The 20650-nt window shown below is 40.7% G+C and overlaps 3 protein-coding genes and 1 long non-coding RNA gene across 4 annotated transcripts; 2 read left to right on the top strand and 2 right to left on the bottom strand.

Annotated features, from left to right (window-relative positions):
• The first annotated feature begins 1094 nt into the window (after nt 1–1094).
• LOC145447693 (uncharacterized) lies at nt 1095–3057 on the top strand. Its single transcript, XR_013917686.1, has 2 exons — nt 1095–1443; nt 2620–3057. It is a non-coding gene; the product is annotated as an uncharacterized LOC145447693 (long non-coding RNA).
• Nucleotides 3058–4812: 1755 nt separating this feature from the next.
• LOC145447671 (DNA polymerase delta subunit 3-like) lies at nt 4813–7949 on the top strand. The gene is made up of 2 exons (XM_080325928.1): nt 4813–5160; nt 5722–7949. Exons 1-2 carry the CDS (start codon nt 5107–5109, stop codon nt 6973–6975), a joined length of 1308 nt encoding a protein of 435 aa, XP_080182054.1. The 5' UTR covers nt 4813–5106; the 3' UTR covers nt 6976–7949.
• A 1798-nt stretch (nt 7950–9747) lies between these two features.
• LOC145447675 (sideroflexin-2-like) lies at nt 9748–14629 on the bottom strand. Its single transcript, XM_080325935.1, has 5 exons — nt 14452–14629; nt 12617–12760; nt 11989–12175; nt 11206–11389; nt 9748–10107 (listed from the first exon to the last, which is right to left on the bottom strand). The coding sequence occupies exons 1-5, from the start codon at nt 14627–14629 to the stop codon at nt 9820–9822; spliced, it is 981 nt and encodes a 326-aa protein (XP_080182061.1). The 3' UTR covers nt 9748–9819.
• A 21-nt stretch (nt 14630–14650) lies between these two features.
• LOC145447665 (receptor-type tyrosine-protein phosphatase gamma-like) lies at nt 14651–20650 on the bottom strand. Its single transcript, XM_080325920.1, has 2 exons — nt 20504–20650; nt 14651–19797 (listed from the first exon to the last, which is right to left on the bottom strand). Exon 2 carries the CDS (start codon nt 19601–19603, stop codon nt 17006–17008), a length of 2598 nt encoding a protein of 865 aa, XP_080182046.1. The 5' UTR covers nt 19604–19797; nt 20504–20650; the 3' UTR covers nt 14651–17005.

Below are 20650 nucleotides of genomic sequence, written 5' to 3'. Positions count from 1 at the left end.
CTATTAACCGATGCTCCGCAATATTCTCCAATATTCCACTTCTTAACACCGGAATATAAAGCGAATAAATACAACACACACCGCGCAACCTCGTCATTTCGTGCTGGTGACGTCATATTTTGTGTTACGATTGTTGATATACGCTGTTCTTTCGAATTCTCTACTAGTTGCTGACGATTACCCCTGACGAGTGTCAGCCGAAAATATTCGGGTTCATTTCAATACGAATATACTATTCAACATTTAGAAAAGTGAATAGTTAGGGTTAGTTGCAGATTTTGAAAAGTAAATAGTTCTAGTTGCAGATTTTATAAAAATGAGTACTTCTAGTTCTGGTTCTAGTTGCAGATTTTAAAAGGAGAGTAGTTCTAATTGCACATTCAAAACTATAATTTAGTTGCAGAGCAACTAGAAAGCATGTGTCATATTTTGGCGTGAATCGTGATACCAGTGTTCTGCTGTTGTGTGATGTTTATGCAACCAATGCTATAGCTCATCAATTAGCTACTCGGCGTCTGAACATAACAGACGCCAAACGCCCTATAGCTACTCGGCGTCTCAGAAACAACAGGGGTTAAACCCGCTCAGAGGCCAAACGCCAGACGCCAAACGCCGCGCGGCGGCCGAATGTCTATACGGCGTTTGGCGTCTGGTTTTCTGAGACGCCGAGTAGCTATACGGCGTTTGGCGTCTGTTATGCTCAGACGCCGAGTAGCTATACGGCGTTTGGTGTCTGTTCAGACGCTGAGTAGCTATACGGCGTTCGGCATCTGGTATGTTGAGTTTGGGGTTGATTTGAAGGTTGAGGCTTGAACAAGAGTTTTCTGCAGCTAAATCTAAGCAAAGTATGTCATATCGTTGGCCAGTGGGCAAGTGATTTGATGGTTGTTTCGTGTGTACCTGTACACTGACTGTACCGTACACGCTGTGACGACATCGCGTGTGCTTCGGTGCTGGGTCGACACTGAAGATCTGGCTGCTTGAGAACAAACACGTTTCGTATTAGACAGATCGTCAGTCACGTTACTACAGATACCGTACTGCATGATTTGTTGCTGGGAACTTAACATCCGCAAGAAGATTACAGTATCAACAGTTCGCGGCACTGAGATCGTATTCAAGACACACCTAAAATTTCGTTTCCAAATTACTCCGCAAAATTCTACACAAGTTTCCTCCAAATGATCTTCGGTTGTGAGAAGTTCAAGGTTAAAGACCAGGATTGATGTTCAAAAAGATGGATGAAATTGTGGAGTACTTGCTTTGAAGGTTTGTGATGCGGTCACGTATTGAGATTGGAGAAAATTGATTTGCAATCTACTTTCACATAATAGGACGCCGAACTCTACCCGATGCAGAGTGCAAACCTGGATTTTGATCATTCTCGACGAGCTTGCGAAAGCTACCGCCAGCAGTTTGGTAAAATCTTGCTTCATGCGACGGGTATGTTAGTCAATGTTGGATTAAAACCATTTTAAATACGTAGTCTGTTTTGCATGCAAATGAATAAGAATTGGGAGATTATTACATTGAATGCAGTGGTCCAAACCCAATAAAAAACATGAAATGGATAGGGGAGATGTGGGACAGAAAATACTTGGAAAATTATCTGAGATAATCCTATGATTACAGTACACGAATTTGTCTACAAATGCATGCAGGCAGAATCCTTCACACTAACAAACCAGCCATTATTTTTAATGTGAAGTGTAGGGCTTGTATCGGGGTGTATAATGCCACGTCTTTTTTAATTCAATACCATCCTCGAGTGGACTATTTTCAATTCTTTACAATATTTATAGGGTGGGGGGCCTATGGTACCATAACCAAATCAGGCAAAATGTTTGAATAAACTAATCACTTAACAACAGAAACACGCCTACACATATAGAGGCTGCAAATCATAGTTTTCTGTGGTGCTTTATCGCTATAAGGAGGTAATTGAAAATCAAAATGTCGATTTACGGGTAATATGTATGTGCCAATAATTTTGTTGTTTTGGGCGTAAATCGAAACGTGATTTTACTCCCAACATTTGAGTTGATATAATAAAATAATCTATTTTATGCCTGAAGGTGGTCCCAGGTCCCATGGTTGTGTCACTCGTGTGCCTTTGGACTTACCGAGTGGGGACCAATGATGCGTTCGAGCAACAAATTTTGAACGCTCATGAATAATTTTTGAAAAAGCGGATATTCATGTAAATGTCCAAGATACGTAGAGCTTGGATCAAAGTATTGAGCCAGCAAAAGATATATTATCGGCTGAAGATTTGAGGGCCAAAGATCATTTTGAAATTTTTGATCCATCGCAGGGATGTAACCAAGTCACAAGGGTACGAGTCACAAGTCAACTCACTTTTATAGTTTTGACTCGAGTCAAGTCGAGTCATTTTCAATTTACCACCGACTCAAGTCCAAGTCGAGTCAATACACAGATTGACTCGAGTCGAGCGGAGTCATTTCCGTATTTTGAGAAAATGACTTGAAAATGAGTCAAGTCGAGTCATCAAAAAATCGTGAATCGAGTCATTACAACCCTGATCCATCGGTACCGCATCTTTCCTATGCAATTACGAGATTATATTTGTCAGGTATATTGACTCTAACTTGTTTCCAGGATGCGCGTGACGGCTGTGGTCGATGGACGCACGAGCACTGTTGCCCGGGACAGCAGAACCTGATCCTGATTTTTATTGCATGCTATGTACCCAGATGTAAATTCTGATGTTTATATATTTATTGGGGACATTTTACTGTGGTTTCGTTGCGTATTTACTAATGACTTTTACTGTGGTTTCGTTGCTTGTTTCATAATGATTTTTACTGTGGTTTCATTGCTAAAATCTCGGTCACTTTTACAGTGGTTCCACTGCTGATTTCTCAATGATGTTTGCTGTGGTTCCAATGCTTATTTCTCTGTGACTTCTACTGTGGTTCCGCTGCTTATTTCTTCGTGACTTTTTCTGTGGTTTTGTTGCTTGCTTCTTGATAATTTTTACTGTGGTATTCGTTGCATATTTCTTATTGTGGTTTCATTACATACTGTATCTACAGACTTGGGTCTGAAATTCATTGCGAGTGTACAAATAAAGGTTTGGGTTCAAGTCACTAACTTCGAGTCATTGCACATTTTGACTCACTCGAGTCAAGTCAAGTCATTTTAGCAAAGTGACTTGAGTCGAGTCAAGTCATATGAAAAAGGTGACTTGAGTCAAGTCATGACTCGAGTCATCCCAACACTGATATGGGGTGGTGAGTGAGAGGGTTGTAACCAAGTCAATTTGACTTGAGTCATTTTCAATTCACCACCGAGTCAATTCCGAGAGCACTGGGTTGAGTCCAAGTCATGGTGTTTAATGTTCCCCCATCCAGTTGAGCTTTAGATCACTTCTGTGGAACTATCGGGGGTCATATCGAAGGCCTCGGATAATTCATATTTTTTCCCACTCTGAACATGTTTATTGTAACAGATAAAAGGCAGGTTTAGGGCCTATTTCTCATTTATCAGTCCCGATATACTATTCTTGAATGAGTCAGAATGAGTAAATCCAATTTTAAGAAAAATAACTCGGGTCAGCAAAAACATTGTGAGTCGAATAGTAGTATAACGACAGGAGGTGATCAAGTAGGTCTTTTTTGAATCTTAACATACAATCATTTGGGATTCTGCCAACGCTTATTATGAAAAAAATGTAACAATATGCAATCTTCGGTATCATATAATTGCGAGAACTCAATAGTCTCGCCATGAAAGGATTTAGCCTCTGCTCAGTTTATCGAGACACCAAACGCCGTATAGCTACTCGGCGTCTCAACATACTAGACGCCGTATAGCTACTCGGCGTCTGAACATAGCAGACGCCAAACGCCGTATAGCTGCTCGGCGTCTCAACTTAACAGACGCCAAACGCCGTATAGATACTCGGCGTCTCACCATATCAGACGCCAAACGCCGTATAGCTACTTGGCGTCTCAGAAAACCAGACGCCAAACGCCGTATAGACATTCGGCCGCCGCTCGGCGTTTGGCGTCTGGCGTTTGGCCTCTGAGCGGGTTTAACCCCTACTCCTCAGAAAACCAGACGCCAAACGCCGTATAGACATTCGGCCGCCGCGCGGCGTTTGGCCTCTGAGCGGGTTTAACCCCTGTTGTGTTTTTGACCTTATTTTGCATGTCATCGCACCAACCCTGTAGCACGTATCCGCGGTTCCTGTTGTTCTCTTATCCTCTGATTTCAGCATATTTTATTTTCTGAGAGATGGTATTCTTTTTCGCCTGCACCATCGAGATGCCTTGACGACGGAGATGCGATACGGCCTTTATAGTAAGGTCATCTAGTCTGCACCCCCGGTTTTTATCTCCTCCATGCTATCCGTGATTGCTGAGCGCTTAGCAGGATAGCCGCGGATACCAGTTTTCGAGTCTTTGGTCTGACCCGGACGGGGATCGAACTATAGAGATTGTCCTACAACCCACGACCTACCGATCGAGAAGCCGGACGCACAACCATTACACCATCTCGCCCAAGATCATATCCCGCTGTTTGCATAAAAAAGCTGTTGCCGCATAAATCTACTCAAGCTCAGTGACTCGAGTCAGACATGTACAAACTGAAACTACCCAGTCCAGTACCCATTTATAGATAGTTACTTGACGGCCAACTAACTAAGGGTTTTTTGAGTAATTTTATAGACCCAGGTAGGTGTCTGATCTGATCCTAAGACTCCTAGTCGTTTCGGCATCTTCCTATCAGCTATCATTCATTGTATTACAGCCTTGTGATGTTTTGAAGTGATGAAATTTTATGAATGAACTTGAACTTAGTTGCGGATTCTGAAATAAGTGCGTAGTTTTAGTTCAGTTGTGCATTTTAAAAATCCAGTTGTTTTTACGAGTCTAGCAGAAGTTTGTAAGTTTTGATTTTCCAATCTTTCCGTGTTTTAGAGTTGTGAGTAATGTTTATAATATAGGCTAATGACCCAAGTTTTGCTTTTTCAGCGTTTAAGAAAATTTGATTTTTTAGGATTTACTGCGTTGTAGGGTTTATTTTTCTGCTTTGGAGTCAAGTGGGACAGTGGAAGCCTAATTCTTTGAAGAAGACGACATGGATTCTTTTCTGATTGCCGTGCAGGAATTTGTTGAGGATGAAAGTCAAATTGTAGGTCAATATGTGAAACTTTTTGTCCCTATAGCGAAATATGAGATGCATTGAAATGTTAGCATCGTTGCCAACCAGCTGTTCTAAAAATGGTGTTCAACAAATGTAGTGTGTGTTTGCTAACTCTATACCGTAAAATACTAAATTTTTTTAGTCCAATAACTTGGCGACTGCAGGTTGGATTTTAGTCAGATTCAAACTACATCGTTTTTAGCTAACTTTTCTCCGTGACAATTAATTTCATGAGGTCTAGCGAAAATTTGAAAAAAAATCATTTTTTTAAATGTATAATGTAGTAGGCCTACTCTTATAGCTACTCTTCAGTCTTCTACAGGTTGGAATTAGGGCAAATCTTTTTTGCATCGTTTTTAGGCAACCTAACAATTTTATCTAGTAGCCAGTAAAAGTTGAAGAAAAAAGTAATTTTTGAACAGCCCTATTGTACATGTGTGCAACGCCTTATCGCCCTAGTCGATACTAGTTGAAGAGCTATAGTTTGTGATCCTCATTTTCCTTTTACCTTAGAATGTTCTTTGTTTTAAAGCAGCTTTATACTTGCAGGTGACTTGCAAAAGACTGTGTCGACATCTCTCGGTATCGGTGCGGCAATCTCAGGATATTCTTGGGGCTTACATCGAGTCTTGTGCCAAGCAAAAGAAAAAGATCCAAGTCAGCTACCTGATTACGGGTCGTTCCGCTGAAGGGATCGTGGTGAAACTTGTCACAGACCGTAACCTCGACGATTTCAAGTCAAAATTACAGCTGGTTTTGAACAAATCTCTGTACAGTGTTCAGAAAAGCGGGGAGATTGACAATGCGGTTCTGTACAATGCAGACTCTGACTTACAAAACTCAGATCAATTGAATCAATTTAGCGGAATTGAATATAAGAGCGCGAAAAAACTACCGAAAAACGCGTTGAAAAAACTCCGTTCGACATCAGACGGAAAGGAACAAGCGTCCGATCTTGAAAAGCAGTTCGCGAAAGCTAAAAATCCCCCAAAACCGAAAACGGATTTCTTTAAAAAACAGTCGGAATCGGTAAAATCAGGCGAAGTCACGCAGAAAATAAATAAAACAAAATCGGAGGCAAAAAAGACGGTTCAGAAAAAATCCGGGCTGTCCAGTTTCCTCACGAAAAAAAACAAGGATCTGTTCGATCAAAGCTCTCACGAATGTAAAACCGAAGTCGAGCTAAATCCCGAAAGCGTGACGGAATCTTCAAAAGAAAACCTCAAAATCCAGTCTGCTGAAATCGCGGAGAAAGACTCCTCGGATACGCAGCTTCCGAAAGAGGACAGTGATATGAAGATTGATAATTTTTCTGATGCTGAAGACTTTGATTTGATTGTGAAAACGGATACGACCATGAAATCAAAACCAAATATCGCCACAAAATCAAGAGATGTTCACACCAAATCGAAACCGAAAACATCAAAAAAAGAGGCTAAAAAACGTAAGCGAATCGAGTGGTTGTCGAGCAGTAGCGAGGATGAGGATGATGTCGAAATTCCGTCTCCCAAGAAGACATTCGAAAAGGCGCCATCTCCTGAGAAGACCGTCGATAAATCGCCGATGAAGGAAAATAACAAGCAAATGAAAAGAGTCTTAAAAACCAGAACGTTTGTAGACGATGACGGTTGCATGGTGACCGAGAAATCGTACGAGTTGGAAGAGTGCGATCAACCCGCGATTACAAAAGATAAAAAAACGGCAGCACCCCAAATGGCGAAGAAAAAGAAAGTTCTATCTACTGCCGCACAGCCGAAAAAGCAGAAACAGGCTTCTATCATGGGCTTTTTCAAAAAGAAATGAACGCGCGTCGAAATCTTGACATAATCATCGCAGCCAATGTCAGACGGCGCCCTGGCCACAGTGATTGAAGTAGTGAGAGATGAGTTTTGCTGATATTAGACGCTCCTTGCCACTAATACTTGATTTATCAACTGGAATTATAGTTTTGATACTATATTCCACTGTGGGAGGCTGTAAACCTAGATTGGTCGTATCGTAGCATACGAAACATATGGTACAAAGCTACTCGCGTTACTGGAAATCACATATTTGTGAAATTGTGATCAACCCACAGCGTTGTCCAGTAAAATGAAATAGGCATGATCGAAAAACACTAAATTATCTTCAATGTTACGTAGAACTGGCATCATATTCTTTGTGACTGAATAAAAGGCAGTTATTTGAATTTATCGCATAATGCATATTTTGTGATGTCATAACAGCATGACGTGGAAAGTTCAAATATGTACCTTTTATGCGGCCGCTCTTGATAGTGCGAGATATACACAGAATTAAAAATTATTTCGTAGCATTTTCGATTTCTACCATAAGGCCAATCGGATGTCGGGCCTTCCACGGCATGGAACAAAGTATGAAAAATAGTAATTCAGTACTCGAAAATCTGAGTGCTTACTACTCTACTCGAATCATCATAGTCAGTAATGAAGTACCGGTACTCTGACTTATATTGATTATTCAAGTAGATTTTACCTGCTCGTGCTACTTACTTGGTGATCTATGTTTTCATGCTACTCCAACTCAACAGCTTTCAATTCCAAACTACTTTTCACTTGCTTTCTTGTAAGGGCCTTTTCGATTTCCACTTCTACTTTAGAAGTAGTTTGAGAATGACTTGGAAACATCTGTCTTGAAATTCAGTAAATTTTGCGGCTTCACTTCGCCTTTAGGTAGTCTCTGATGGCTTTTACATCTGATTTTGGCAAATGGCGACTTTTGAATGTTTGTTTCAATAAAATTATTGTGCCATTTTGAAACCGGAGTCTGCTTGCACTAAATCGAGCGGCTGTTTGTTTTCATACTACTTCTACTTGACAGTTTTCGACTCGGAACTACTACTGTTCACACTTAAGACTGTGTGAAGCAGAAAGTAGATTTGCATCAATTTTGTGAAATGATCATGTAAGCTGAACGAAATAGGAATGTGACCATATTTTAAAATCGGAAAAACAGGGCAATTGTTCACAATTGGAAAAACAGGGCAATTGTCCACAATTGGAAAAATAGGGCGATCGTTCACAGATTGCAAAGTTGTACTAGCTGTAATTAGTACGGGGATTTGAAATTTTTACTCCTACCATCGATATGGTGAATAAAGAAATTATTCTGATCCTACTCCCGAGTATTACGGTTTGGTGTCGACCTTTTTCTTCAGTAACGTTGCCATCCAAATCCAGATTTCATGCAAATGAATGACATGATTTTTGAGTGGCTAATGTTCGTATGATAGACCGGCTCTCAAGGATATAAAGGACAGATTGTGATAAAGGAGGGCGTTGTAGATTTCTTGAAAAAGTAACACTATGGAGTAGACCCTGTATCGTGGTCGAGGCATCTATTTTTGAAGAACCTGTCTGTTGGTCAAGTTTTTAGTTATTCTGGGTTGTCGCGAACCTATTTCTTGCTATTTCAAAAGCAGTTCACGATCATTTACTGCAATCTATTTTCAGCTGACACTTGTCAGGGGTAATCGTCAGAACGACCATAATCATAGTCAAAGAGTTTGTGATACGATTGTTGATATTTAATGTTCTTTCCAGTTCTCTACCAGTTGCTGACGATTACCCCTGACCAGACTTGTACAACTAGAAAATTTTCAGCTTTTCCAAATTAGATTAGAATTAGAGCTACCCAGTCTTTTCCAAATTAGATTAGAATCGAAGCTACACAGCTTTTTCCAAATTAAAATTAGATTGGAATTAAAATTACTGAATTCGCAAAAGACTTGGAAATTGAATGAAATTGTGAATGGGAAATAAATTCGGCAAAAATCAAGTTCAGTTCATATCAAATCACGGTGCGCCCTCATAACCACGAGAATGGTTAACGTCTGTTCACAACGCTTGGCTCGCTTTGCACTCACCAGGGATCACCAAGACGCGGGCCACATGCAGCCAGCGATTGGGCTTGTGATTTTGGAAGAACGCGAAGTAAAGCATTTTGAAATGCTGAAATTGATCTCAGTTGCAAATTATTATTGTTGCTGTTTCAAAATATGCTATTCGCCTGTGCCCAACAACACTATTCCGCACTAGCTGAAACGGCTTCGGAGTTGTACTAACGCATGGCTATTATTCGTCACAATTACTACCGGTACTCTGATTGTAATTACGGTATAAGTAACGCGATGATGGCTTGGCACTTGATTTCCCAGCGCAAAAAGGGATATTCTTGTTAACTCGCTGCGAAATGCCTCGGACAGCAAGGTCTTTTCAGGAAAACAATAAATTAGATTAGAATTAGAATTAGCACACAGGACCATTTCACGAATTAGATTAGAATTAGAGCATAGAAACATTTCACAAATTAGATTAGAAATAGAATTAGAGCATCAAAACGTTTCACAAATTAGATTAGAATTAGATTACTGGCATTTAGCTCTAATTTAGTGAAATTAGACAACTAGAATTATCTAGTTGTCCAAGTCTGCCCCTGACAGCCGAAAATATGCGGGTTTACTTCAATATCAATATATTATTATTCAATTGTATATTCAAGTTCTGTACCTCCAAGAAGCTCTGCAAATACCTGATTCTGTCAAAAATGACAAGACAATCTTAAGAATGATTTGTTTCATAAATTATTGCACCATTTGAAAAATTTTGAAACCACAATTGCACATCAATATCAAAGTCCCTTGTTGAAATACACAAACTCCGGCTCGGAACAGACCCGTTCGCGAACAGAGTGTTGCAGCTCCGACTCTAATTTTGTAAACCTGTATTTGCACTCTTGAGGGAAAATCGCGCACGCAAAAGGAACCATGAAAAGTAGGAAGGCCCCGACGCCTAAGACTTGCACAGGTAAATGAACGGCCCGATATTTTGTCCAGAACTTTGTGGTTTTGATTCTTTCCACCAGCACCGGAAGCAGGAGCATTCCGGGAGCTGCCATGACGATTCGCGACGTCACAACCTGGGAGATAGGAGCTGATATCATATTTTCAAAGACTCAAACCATACACAAATATTTAGAATCCACAATTTTATTTCGTGTCTAAATCAAAGCACAAATAACGGCTGAAATTTGATCGATTAATGATAGCTGCAGTTTAATTTCCAAATTAGATTACAATTAGAATGATGGTCACACGGTTTTCTTTTCAAGTTGGATTAGAATTGGAATGATGGCTACACAGTTTTCATTTCAAATTAGATTAGAATTAGATTGATAGCTGCACGTATTTATTAAATTAAGTTAGAATTAGGATAATTACTGCAGTATTTCCCAAATTAGATTAGAATAGAATAACTACTGCATTTGTTTTCAAATTAGATAACAATTAGACTGATAGCTACCAGGGTTGTAACGAAGTCGTGAGGCTCCGAGTCACAAGTCAATCTCGCTTTTGTAGTTTTGAGTGAAGTCGAGTCATTTTCAATTCACCACCGAGTCAAGTCCAAGTCAGCGAGCAGAGGTTCGAGTCCGAGTCATTGTGTTGACTGCTCAGTTTCCAGTTAAAGTCTTTTCAAACCAACTTTGTATAACTCTACTTGGTGATATCGAATGGTTCGCATTTATAATGTACTCATTTTCTTCACTTTAGCAGTTTCTGGTCGCATTTTCAAGTACCAGTACCAATTGACGAAATCCCAATAGCGTGGTTGCTTTACTATTCTTTGAAATTACAATGAAATGTCGGTCTTGGCAATCTGAGTCTCGAGTCATATGACTTGGTTCGAGTCATGCGCAATGACTCGAGTCCTAGTCGACTCAATCCGTATTTTCATGAAATGATTCGCAGAAAATTGTGACTCGAGTCGAGTCATTGCAACCCTGATAGCTACACATTTTTTCAAATTAAGTTAATTACTGCATTTTTTTCTAATTAGATTAGAATTAGAGTGATAGCTACACAGTTTTTTCGAAATTAGATAACCCCGAATAATATTCATCCGATACTCAAAAGATACGACATCGAGCCTAAGACATGTTTCCAAAATTCAGAGCATCTATTTGAACGACTTTGCAGACATTGCTAAAATAAAATAATTTTCCGACTCCAATGGCTACCTGAGAAATCCCCTTTCTGGCGCATTTTTTCGACTTTCCTAGTTCGTTTCCGTCTTGGTCCGTAACGACGACCCCCCCAATCAGTTCGGACTGTCGAGAGAGTGGTATGTTGACCATGTTTGCGGTCGCCACCGCAACGAAAGGGACCCATCTCGCGAAAATGGGGCTCGCTCTCCTGGCGTATCTGTATATACCGCGGTTACAGTGGATGTGTACTGTACGAATCATCACAACTTCACAAGGGAAAACCCTAACCCTTGGAAACCCCTCCAATTTCAAACTAAAAACCCAATCCCTTTGAAACACCAATTCTATCGCCAATATCCGATTACCATTACATAAAAATCAATGAGTTCCATCAAAATTGAACATAGTTGAGTTTTTGTAAGTTGTGAATTTTTGAAGGTAGTTAATTCTTGTTCTAGTTGCGAGTTTTGAAAACTGAGCAGTTCAAGTTTTAGTACTAGTTACGGATTTTGAGAAGTGGAAAAGTCAGTGGTTTAGTAGTGAGTAGTTTTAGTTCTAGTCACATATGGAGGAAAGTAAGTAGTTTTAGTAACAAGTTTTGAAAATACAGTTGTTCTAATTCTAGTTTTCAAAAGTAAGTAGTTCTAGTTCTAGTCGTATATTGTAAAAAGTGAGTAGCCTAGTTTCAGTTTTAGTTCTAGTAGAAAGTTTTGAAAAGTGAGCAGTTCTAGTTTTGAAAAGCTGGTAGTTCTAGCTCCAGTTCTAGTTAAGAATCCAATAGTTTGTACAATTCTCCCTTCATCGCCATCATCTCACCTGTTGAGCGCAATCGCTACACCCAGTGCAGTAGAAGTAGCTGTGGCGTATGCAAACAACATCTGCTTACTGGATGTCGAGGACGCCGCGTTTCTGTTCGTGTAATTCACCAGGGCGTTAAACGATTGATTCACCCACTGCATGGAAGCCACTTGAAACGGAGTCTTGTAAAAGTGCAGCAGGAGGCCTGGAGGAAAAGTGGAATAGTTATGAAACTGATTTTGTGGCCAGACCTGTGAAAACTACTGTATTATCAAAATACACAACTAAAACTAGAACTAGAGCTACTCACTTTTCAAATCTAACTAGTACCGGTACTAGAACTAGTTACTTTCCAAATCTCAAAACTAGAACCACTCACTTTTCAAAACTAGAACTAGAACTACTCACTTCAAATCTTGGAATTAGAACTACTCCCTCTTCAACATGCGCAACTAGAACTAGAACTACTGCTCATTTCAAAACTCGGAATTAGAACTACTCCCTTTTCAAAATGCGCAACTGGAACCACTCACTTTTTAAAATCCACAACTAGAACTGCTCAAAATACTCCAGTAACTAGAGTCAAGTAGTGAAAGATGATTATTTTGAGCGAAAGTTGAATTAAGGATAAGAATAAGAGTTTTACCGGTGATTGCCATGCCTCCCGGAGCTTGGAACGACATTCTTCCAAAGACATTCATGAGCTCCCCCGAGTCAGGATGATACGCTGATTCTACGAGATGCTTGGCCCTCCAGATCCCTTCAACAGTCAGCCCGCGTGGCATCATACCTGGTAATACATTTGTAATGATTGCATTCACTGGTACGGAACATCCCGATGTCTCAAGTACTTTTGCCTACTATATCAGACTACTTCCACTCTAAGAGTGGGGTTGCTAAAAAGTAACTTTTCCCTTCAAATTTCACTGGCTATCCCATAAAATTGTTACGCTGCCGAAAAAACGGTGGATGCCAATTTCGACTCAATTCCAACCCGTAGAAGTTATTGATTTTCAAGATTTTGGATTTGAAATAATAGTATTCATAGTACGCAGTTCTAGTTCTATAACCAGACAAATTTTCCACCGTAAATAGCCAACAATTTCTTTCAAATCAATCATCTCTGTGCTTTTTCGGCCTTTCATTCCCTACGTCAACTTGTTAGTAGTTTTGAAAAGTCTTGAAAATTTCTTGTAATTCAGTAAAAATTTACAGTGTCACTTCTACTTGAGTAGCTCCGCTTTCTGCTTTGACCGCTGCCGGACAACTAGAAAATTTCAGCTTTCCAAAGTAATAGAAATTTTAGCCGCACAGATTTTTTCATATCATTTTCAAATCAGAAATCAGAAATTGAATTCATTTACAGATCACAGAGAAATGCAACAAAAACCAAGTTCAGTTCACATCGCATCAGAGTTGATCCTCGTAAGCACGAGAATGACAAATGTCTGTACAGCAAACTTGGCTTGTTTCACATGATACAGATCTCATGCAGCATTTTCAGGAAATCAAGAAATTGGATCAGAGTTGAAACCAGAGCATAAAAACATTTCATAAATTAGATTAGAATTAGAGCAAAGAAACATTAATCCAATTACCCGTAATTTTCCATGTATAATGCGCAAAATTTTATCGATTTTTTGCCCTAAAATAAGGGGTGCGTATTATACATGGGTACAGCAAGCCTCGAAAAAAAATCCCTCGATCGAAAACTTGAAATCACACCTTTCTTCATGCTTGTTTAAATCGCGCATCACCTCTAGCCATTGGGCCCCGTAATTCGTATTATAGAGTGTAACGCGCTGCCAAATAGAGAAGGTGTTGCCAATTAACGAAAAGCGTGTTTCTAATTAACGAGAGTCGTCTGCAAAGCACGCGTTCTCTTTGCTGAGTTGGTTTGCCGTTTGTACGCGAGCGAAATTAGGTCGCTGATTGCTGCAAGCGTGCGCGGCAATCCTTGCTGATTCATCGCGTCAACGACAGGCCTTAACAATCGCAAACACAAGAGGCCACGTGCGCAAGATATAATCGCTTGCGTGATCAGTCGCACCTCCAACAGGGCTGGTGCGCAAGACATAACCGTTGGCCTGAGCAATCGCATCTGTAATTGTTATAGGCTCGTGCGCAAGATGTCGTGTGTCGCTTGCCTGAACTATCGCGTCGCCGGCCTCACAGGGTTTGGCTACTATCTACTCTCGTTTAGAAGAGACTCTCGGTTATGATAAGCGATCATTATGTCATGATTGTTCGACAGTGACGTCACAAAACAGAACAACATCGAATACTAAACCGCAACTATTCATGTACGCATGTAGGGCACAGGCTTTTTCCCAGAATATACACGTCATTTCAAGGGTGCGTATTATACACGGGGGTCGGGGGCGCACTATATTCGGAAAATTACGGTAGACGACTAGAATTATGACTTTTTATATTGCCACCTCCAGGAATGTCCGGCTACAGAAGCATAAAAACTGTCACCTTTCTGAAATTCTGTGACCGTGGTTTTGGCATTTTCCAGCTCTTTTTTGCTGGCGAGAGAGAGCCTCGGATCTGTGATCGCGGCGAAATGTCTCAACCTCCCGAAAAACGTGCTCTGATCCCAACGCGGCTTTGTGATGTCAGCACGGAAGTCTACAGGCACAAGAACTTTTGACATTATCGATAAAGGTAGACTGTATTTCTGTGCAAAAGATTTTTACAGAAAATGGCAGATGTCGGCAAAAACACGTTCCGCGTTCACTTGATATGAATAATTTTCTATCGAAAGCTTAGTACCGATGTTTAGTAGTGTGAGTGATTCAAAATATCCGTACCAAATTCAGCGTAAAAGAGTCAAAAGTGAGGCTGAGCACTACATAAAAGGTACATATTTGAAATTCCCACATGATTAATACTGTTTTGAGGTTTGAGCAGTAACCTACTCAACTCCAGTCGTGACCTAATTCTCGATTCAGAATCAAGTCTCTCAGCTACTCAATTTGGCCAGCCCCAGTCAAGGTCAGATGTTCCATTATATGAAAGGTATCAGCGTCATCATAAAACAAGTGCAGTTTTTTTACATGTAGGCAACAATTTTGTAAGACATAGAGCAGGGGCTCCCAACCTGATGGCTATCAGCATTTTAAAGGGGGGGATCAAAAAATTTCCATCCTTAAATTTAAAAGTTCAATACAACACAAGCTATACAGCAAGAAGCTATTTCTTGATGTTGCGTTTACTTTCCTCCCACCTCCACAAAACCAGCAATTACGACGCTGTCAGAGCAAAAACATGCTCAACCATCACATTAACTGAAATAATGACTAATTAGGACCGACTGTATAAATGTCTCTCTAAAAAATTTTTCGAAATGCTGAATAAAATAACGTTGTCATTGATTTTTCAAAGGGAACACGGTGTAAAATGGGTTCGGAAGCCCCGACATTAACAGCCATAAATCGAATTACGAGTCAAAATGTATCATAAATTTCATGCAGTTCATCTGTAAACAACCAGCTTTGGAGCCACATGAAATCCGCAGCCATTTCAAATAAAATTAAATACGCAAAATGGTATTTGTAGTCTAGAGCCCGACCGATAACATATTTTTGAGTCGATATCGATAAAACCAAGAAATAGCACATTCATTCATCATATATTCAAAACATATGGCATCTAGGTCAATGCGCATTTCCAAAACTTTATAGAGTAGGCCTACTTATTGAAACAGACATGCTTGGTCATGAAATAAACTAGAAGGATGCACCTGTACACTCGAATGCGCAGTAATCAAGAAGGTTTTGGCGAATTTCTCATATCTTGATGATTTTAGAGTGTGAGTCAACAGTTTTCAGTTTTTTTGACAAAACTAGGCAAAAAAACTCACTCTTTTACATACTCCGAAACTGTTACTTGTACTCGAGTAGCAATTTATGACTTCACTTCTACTTTGAGTACTGAGAACGACCTTTGCCTATAAGCTAAAAGAAATAGATGGATATCCCCAGTCTAGCAGTCGCTGATTTTTATTCTGTAGCCTGTAGGGTGCTGGGTAGGGTTACTAGATTTCATTTTGGCCGTTTTTTAGTTGTGTTCCGGACCAGTGGCCTGGCTCTCAAAGCTATAAAGGGTAACAAATTAAAAAACAGGACATTTGGCCGTCCTCGGACGGACGACATTTTCGATTTCATGATAGAGGACAAATCCTCCTACTATTATGTTTAACGTCACGAAAATTGCAGATATTATTTTACATCTAACGGCAGACATTGATATGTCATTCAAAATTTGATACACACTCAATAACCGGTCAGGCTCTACTATCAAAGAGAAGAAAATAGAGTTAAATAAGCACCAGTTGGCTTGGTATCATTTTTACAGAGCAAATTGCTACAACAGTGATGTCAAAACAGAATTACAAATTCCTTCACGAAAGAACACATAGAAAATGAGTTTTGATAAAAACATTCCACGAATGTGACCACAATATCACAGGAAATCCATTGAAAGGGGGATTTAACAGATGACTGAACACATGCTAACGCTGGGCACAATGATTCGAGCACTCAAATCTGAATCGAGTATTAAATCTAACGATTCGAGTCGAGTAGCAATAAATGACATTTTAAAGTACTGAAATGATATACGCCTTGCCACTGAGAGTTGTTTTATCAACGAAAATTATAATTTTGATACTATTTTTCTCTGTGCGAAGACTGTAAACTTTAGTTGATCATATCACGGCATACAAAACTTGTAGTGTAAAGCTAGGTGCATTCGTGGAAATAACATATCTGGGAGTCATGACCAAATCACATCATTATCACAAAGTGCAACGAAATAGGTATGGCCGAAAAAAATAGCAAATCAACTTTAACATGATGTAGAATTGGCCTTATATGTGGCCGCATAAAAGCTACATATTAGAACGTTATGAGTGATACTCAACTCGAAGCCTAATACTCGATTCAGGATAAAATCCATCAGACCTACAAACGAGACATTGTAAAATGATCTTCAAGCGGGTACCATGTCATTTGTGATTATAATACTGTTACGCGAGAAGGTTCGTAGCCGAAGTCACTGATTCGTCCATTTCAATATTTTCGTTCGTTGTATCGTCAGAGTTTTTTGCGGACGCGACATCTGCTGTTTCATCGATGACATCATATTGACTCGTGGCGCTTTTGGTGTCATCACAATCGGCAGTTTTCGAGCATTCCCCCAAAACAGGAGACTCCGTTTCATCAGATGGGTTTTCCGCGATCGCATTAGCTAGAAGTAACGTTTTATCGGAACTGACACTTGTTATTTCAACCGTGGACTTGCCAATCTGCGGGCTAATTCCATTATTGCGCCTGGGCGGATGTGTCTCCAGTAACATAGCCATGTAGAGAAAATGTAAATCTTCCGAAGACTCAAAAATTCCGGGGCGCATCTGATACGCGATCCGAACCGTCTGAAAGACATCGACCACGTTTTCATTGGCAAGTTGTTGGTGCAAGTTTAGAGCACAGGCTAACTGTGCGGCGGCCGTACTGCCAAATCTATCTTGAATGATGACGCTACCATCTTTACGTTCGATTGTTTTATCGATAAAACTCAACAATTGACAGAAATCTGGGTTCAATTGGTCCACTGTGGGCCAAAAATCGATGTCAATCTGCACCGTTGAAAGTACATAGTCATCTTTAGTCGCTTCCAACACAAAATCGCGGCTTGCCGCGCGAAACTCTCCGAATTTCAACGTTTCTTCGCAACGCGATCCAGCCGACACATTACAAAGGGGACAAGTGAGCTGTTCATCGCCGGAAGGCCAGTATACATCGTCATCAATCCAATCTTTGTCCCGTATCGTAATGATTACGGGACAGTTATAGTCCCACACTAGGCTCCAGAAATCTATGCGCGTGTCTTCCAAAGGTAGCTGCGTCACAATGTACGCTTTTCCGTTCCGGTAACCTTGTAAATACGAGGCGTTGATGTAATCTGAACCTTCGCTGCCGATGCGATAATTTAAAGGTACACGGGAACAGAATATCGGCAACACTCCGTTGGCACGATTTTTTTTCTCGTTCACTTGTCTTTTTGCGAAATCATAGTCAATGTTGCGAACCACATGTCTCGTTACGATCAAAAATTGATTTTCTAATCCAGTCCGTACATTGGTAGCGTCCAAAGAATCATGTAAACTGGCAGTACCATTTTTGGAGTTTGTCAAATTATCCACATACTCCTTCAATCGTTGCGCTGGACATTCGGTGTCGCCACATATGAAATGACACAACAACGCGTCAAACAGGAAAGTGTATTGATCAACGGTTTGAACAAGATGGTTACGTTGAGTTCTGATGAACTTTAAGAACTTATTAACGTTTACCTGTCCTGTGGCCCGCGCCATTTTGATCATACTATCCAACATGATGTACGCGCCGCTGCGGCCGACCCCCGCACTGCAATGAACTACGATCGGGGCGTTAGATTGTGTAGATCTTCTGATGAATGTCAGCAAGGGTAGGATATATTCAGGAGTGCCGTGATCAGGCCATTGCGTGTAATGATATTGTAAAATTCTTCTTTCGTTGTTGTAAGACCTACGTTTGCTTTGTTTCTGATCTCTCAACTGCAGTGTACGTACTGTATAGTTAGCGTACACATCCTCATCACGTAATGTCACCTGAAAATTCCTGTATTGCTCTCTGCCATCCTGAGGCCAGTATTGGTCGCATTTCCGCCGCCCTTTTTCAATCAAGTTCGTGATCATGACGATGACTGTGACATTATTTTCCCATACCATTTGCCAAAAATCCGCGAAAGTCTCAGGCAAAGGACCTTGGCACGCAATGTAAGCTTTCGGTTTTTCGAAACTAGACACAAAATTTGCGTTGATATAGTCAGATGTGCCTGATCCGTTACGTTTTTTCGTATGTAACAAGACTCTGGAATGATCAAACGCGGATATATTGCTATATCGGTTTTTAGGGCGGTTGTCCTCACACTGAGACGCCTCGCTAGTCAATCCCAGGGTGGAACGGTTCTGTATTTCGTCAAATTCAGAATGAAACAGTTCATCTCCATTATTGTGTCGTAGAGCAACAAATTTGCCAAAGTCTTTAATCAAAACAGCGCCTTCTTCCAGATTTTCAGGCATCGTAGGATGGCAGCTTTCTAAAGGCACGTGCCTTGACTGTTTACGACAATGTAAACGAGCTTCACGACATGAGCGTTGTCTGCAGCGCGTCAAATAGAGATAAAGAAGCACAATAAATGAAATTATTGACACACAGGAAAGCAGAACGACTGCTATAATACTGCCATTGCCATCATTTGCGACGGTAGATGTGAAGGGGTCTGGTGATGTGATGGGTAGGGTGGTATTGTAAAATATCTGGTTGCACCTGGGCTTATCCATTGACCATTTTCCAGTGTGTAAACATTTGAGCCAGTACGTTCTAGGCACACCACCACTGTAGTCATCGTCACAGTCAAATCGAATGACTTCGTTCGGTCTAAATCTTCCTTCGCGTACGTCTGGGATTCGTGTCGAATGGGGGCTGATGCCAGGGTCATCACATTTGAATAGGCGGGAGTTCCTTCTTTTGCTTTGACATCGCTTCGACCCGGGGTCTTTGTCGTCCGAACAATTTGTCATTACATTACTGGTATAGTTATCTGAAAACTGTCATGGATTTTGTGCTCAATTAGCGATTTTCAAGCGTAGAATTAAAATCCACGAGTAGTCTGTCCATTTCGTCAACGTCATCAAGACACACTAGGTTTGTTCAAAAAAATTTTTTTCAAATAATTGCGGGCTACTAGATAGAATGGTTGCCGGTGAACCCAGCCCTCGGTAAACCCAGCCCTCGGTGAACTCGGCCCTCGGGAAATTTTGTATTCACGGATTGCGGGGGAGATAACGCAACGCTCACATACTCTACTTGTTTGTTTTGTGGTATTCATGGTGTTTCTCGAATACTATGGACCTAGGTGAATTCCACCCCCGAACAATTTTGAATTAAAGCTGGGAGCTGGGATATTAGGGTTGGCGAAGGTAGGATATTAGGGTTGGTGGAGGTGGGATATTAGGGTTGGTGGAGGTGGGATATTAGGGTTGGGGGAGGTGGGATATTAGGGTTGGTGGAGGCCGGATATTAGGGTTGGGGGAGGGGGATATTAGGGTTGGTGGAGGTGGGATATTAGGGTTGGGGGAGGTGGGATATTAGGGTTGGGGGAGGTGGGATATTAGGGTTGGTGGAGGGGGGATATTAGGGTTGGGGGAGGTGGGATATTAGGGTTGGGGGAGGGGGGATATTAGGGTTGGTGGAGGTGGGATATTACAAGATCGACAAATCAGTGGATAATAACATTATTAGTTTAATAATTCATAATAATACTTGTTAATACACTTAATTACAAAAGTTCCCGAGGGCCGAGTTCACCGAGGGCTGGGTTTGTAAGGCTGGGTTTACCGAGGGCTGGGTTTGTAAGGCTGGGTTTACCGAGGGCTGGGTTCACTGGTAATCGATAGAATCATTAGGTTGCCTAAACAAACGCTGCCCTTTTAAATGATGTGGTCTAAAATTGAAGGGCAAAACGAAAAAAAAATTTGGCCGCAGCCGTTTTCTTCAAAACGCCACCGTAATGGAGCTGCAATGTATCGAAATTTCAATAGCAAAAATTTTTCAAATTTTACAGGCTA

Source organism: Botryllus schlosseri, chromosome 10, assembly GCF_051294905.1.
Source record: "Botryllus schlosseri isolate E-star chromosome 10, Bs_hap1, whole genome shotgun sequence".
In the NCBI taxonomy this organism is placed as follows: Eukaryota; Metazoa; Chordata; class Ascidiacea; order Stolidobranchia; family Styelidae; genus Botryllus; species Botryllus schlosseri.
This window is presented reverse-complemented; position numbering and strand designations above follow the sequence as displayed.

Bases quoted from the DNA above. Each gene is read 5' to 3' on its own strand.
- LOC145447671 (XM_080325928.1), top strand. From the start codon at position 5,107: ATGGATTCTTTTCTGATTGCCGTGCAGGAATTTGTTGAGGATGAAAGT. The intron at 5,161-5,721 runs GTAGGTCAATAT...TTATACTTGCAG, and splicing joins TTGAGGATGAAAGTCAAATT to GTGACTTGCAAAAGACTGTG.
- LOC145447675 (XM_080325935.1), bottom strand. From the start codon at position 14,629: ATGTCAAAAGTTCTTGTGCCTGTAGACTTCCGTGCTGACATCACAAAG. The intron at 12,176-12,616 runs GTAAAACTCTTA...CTTTTCCTCCAG, and splicing joins GGGAGGCATGGCAATCACCG to GCCTCCTGCTGCACTTTTAC. The intron at 11,390-11,988 runs GTGAGATGATGG...CGGTATATACAG, and splicing joins GTAGCGATTGCGCTCAACAG to ATACGCCAGGAGAGCGAGCC.
- LOC145447665 (XM_080325920.1), bottom strand. From the start codon at position 19,603: ATGACAAATTGTTCGGACGACAAAGACCCCGGGTCGAAGCGATGTCAA.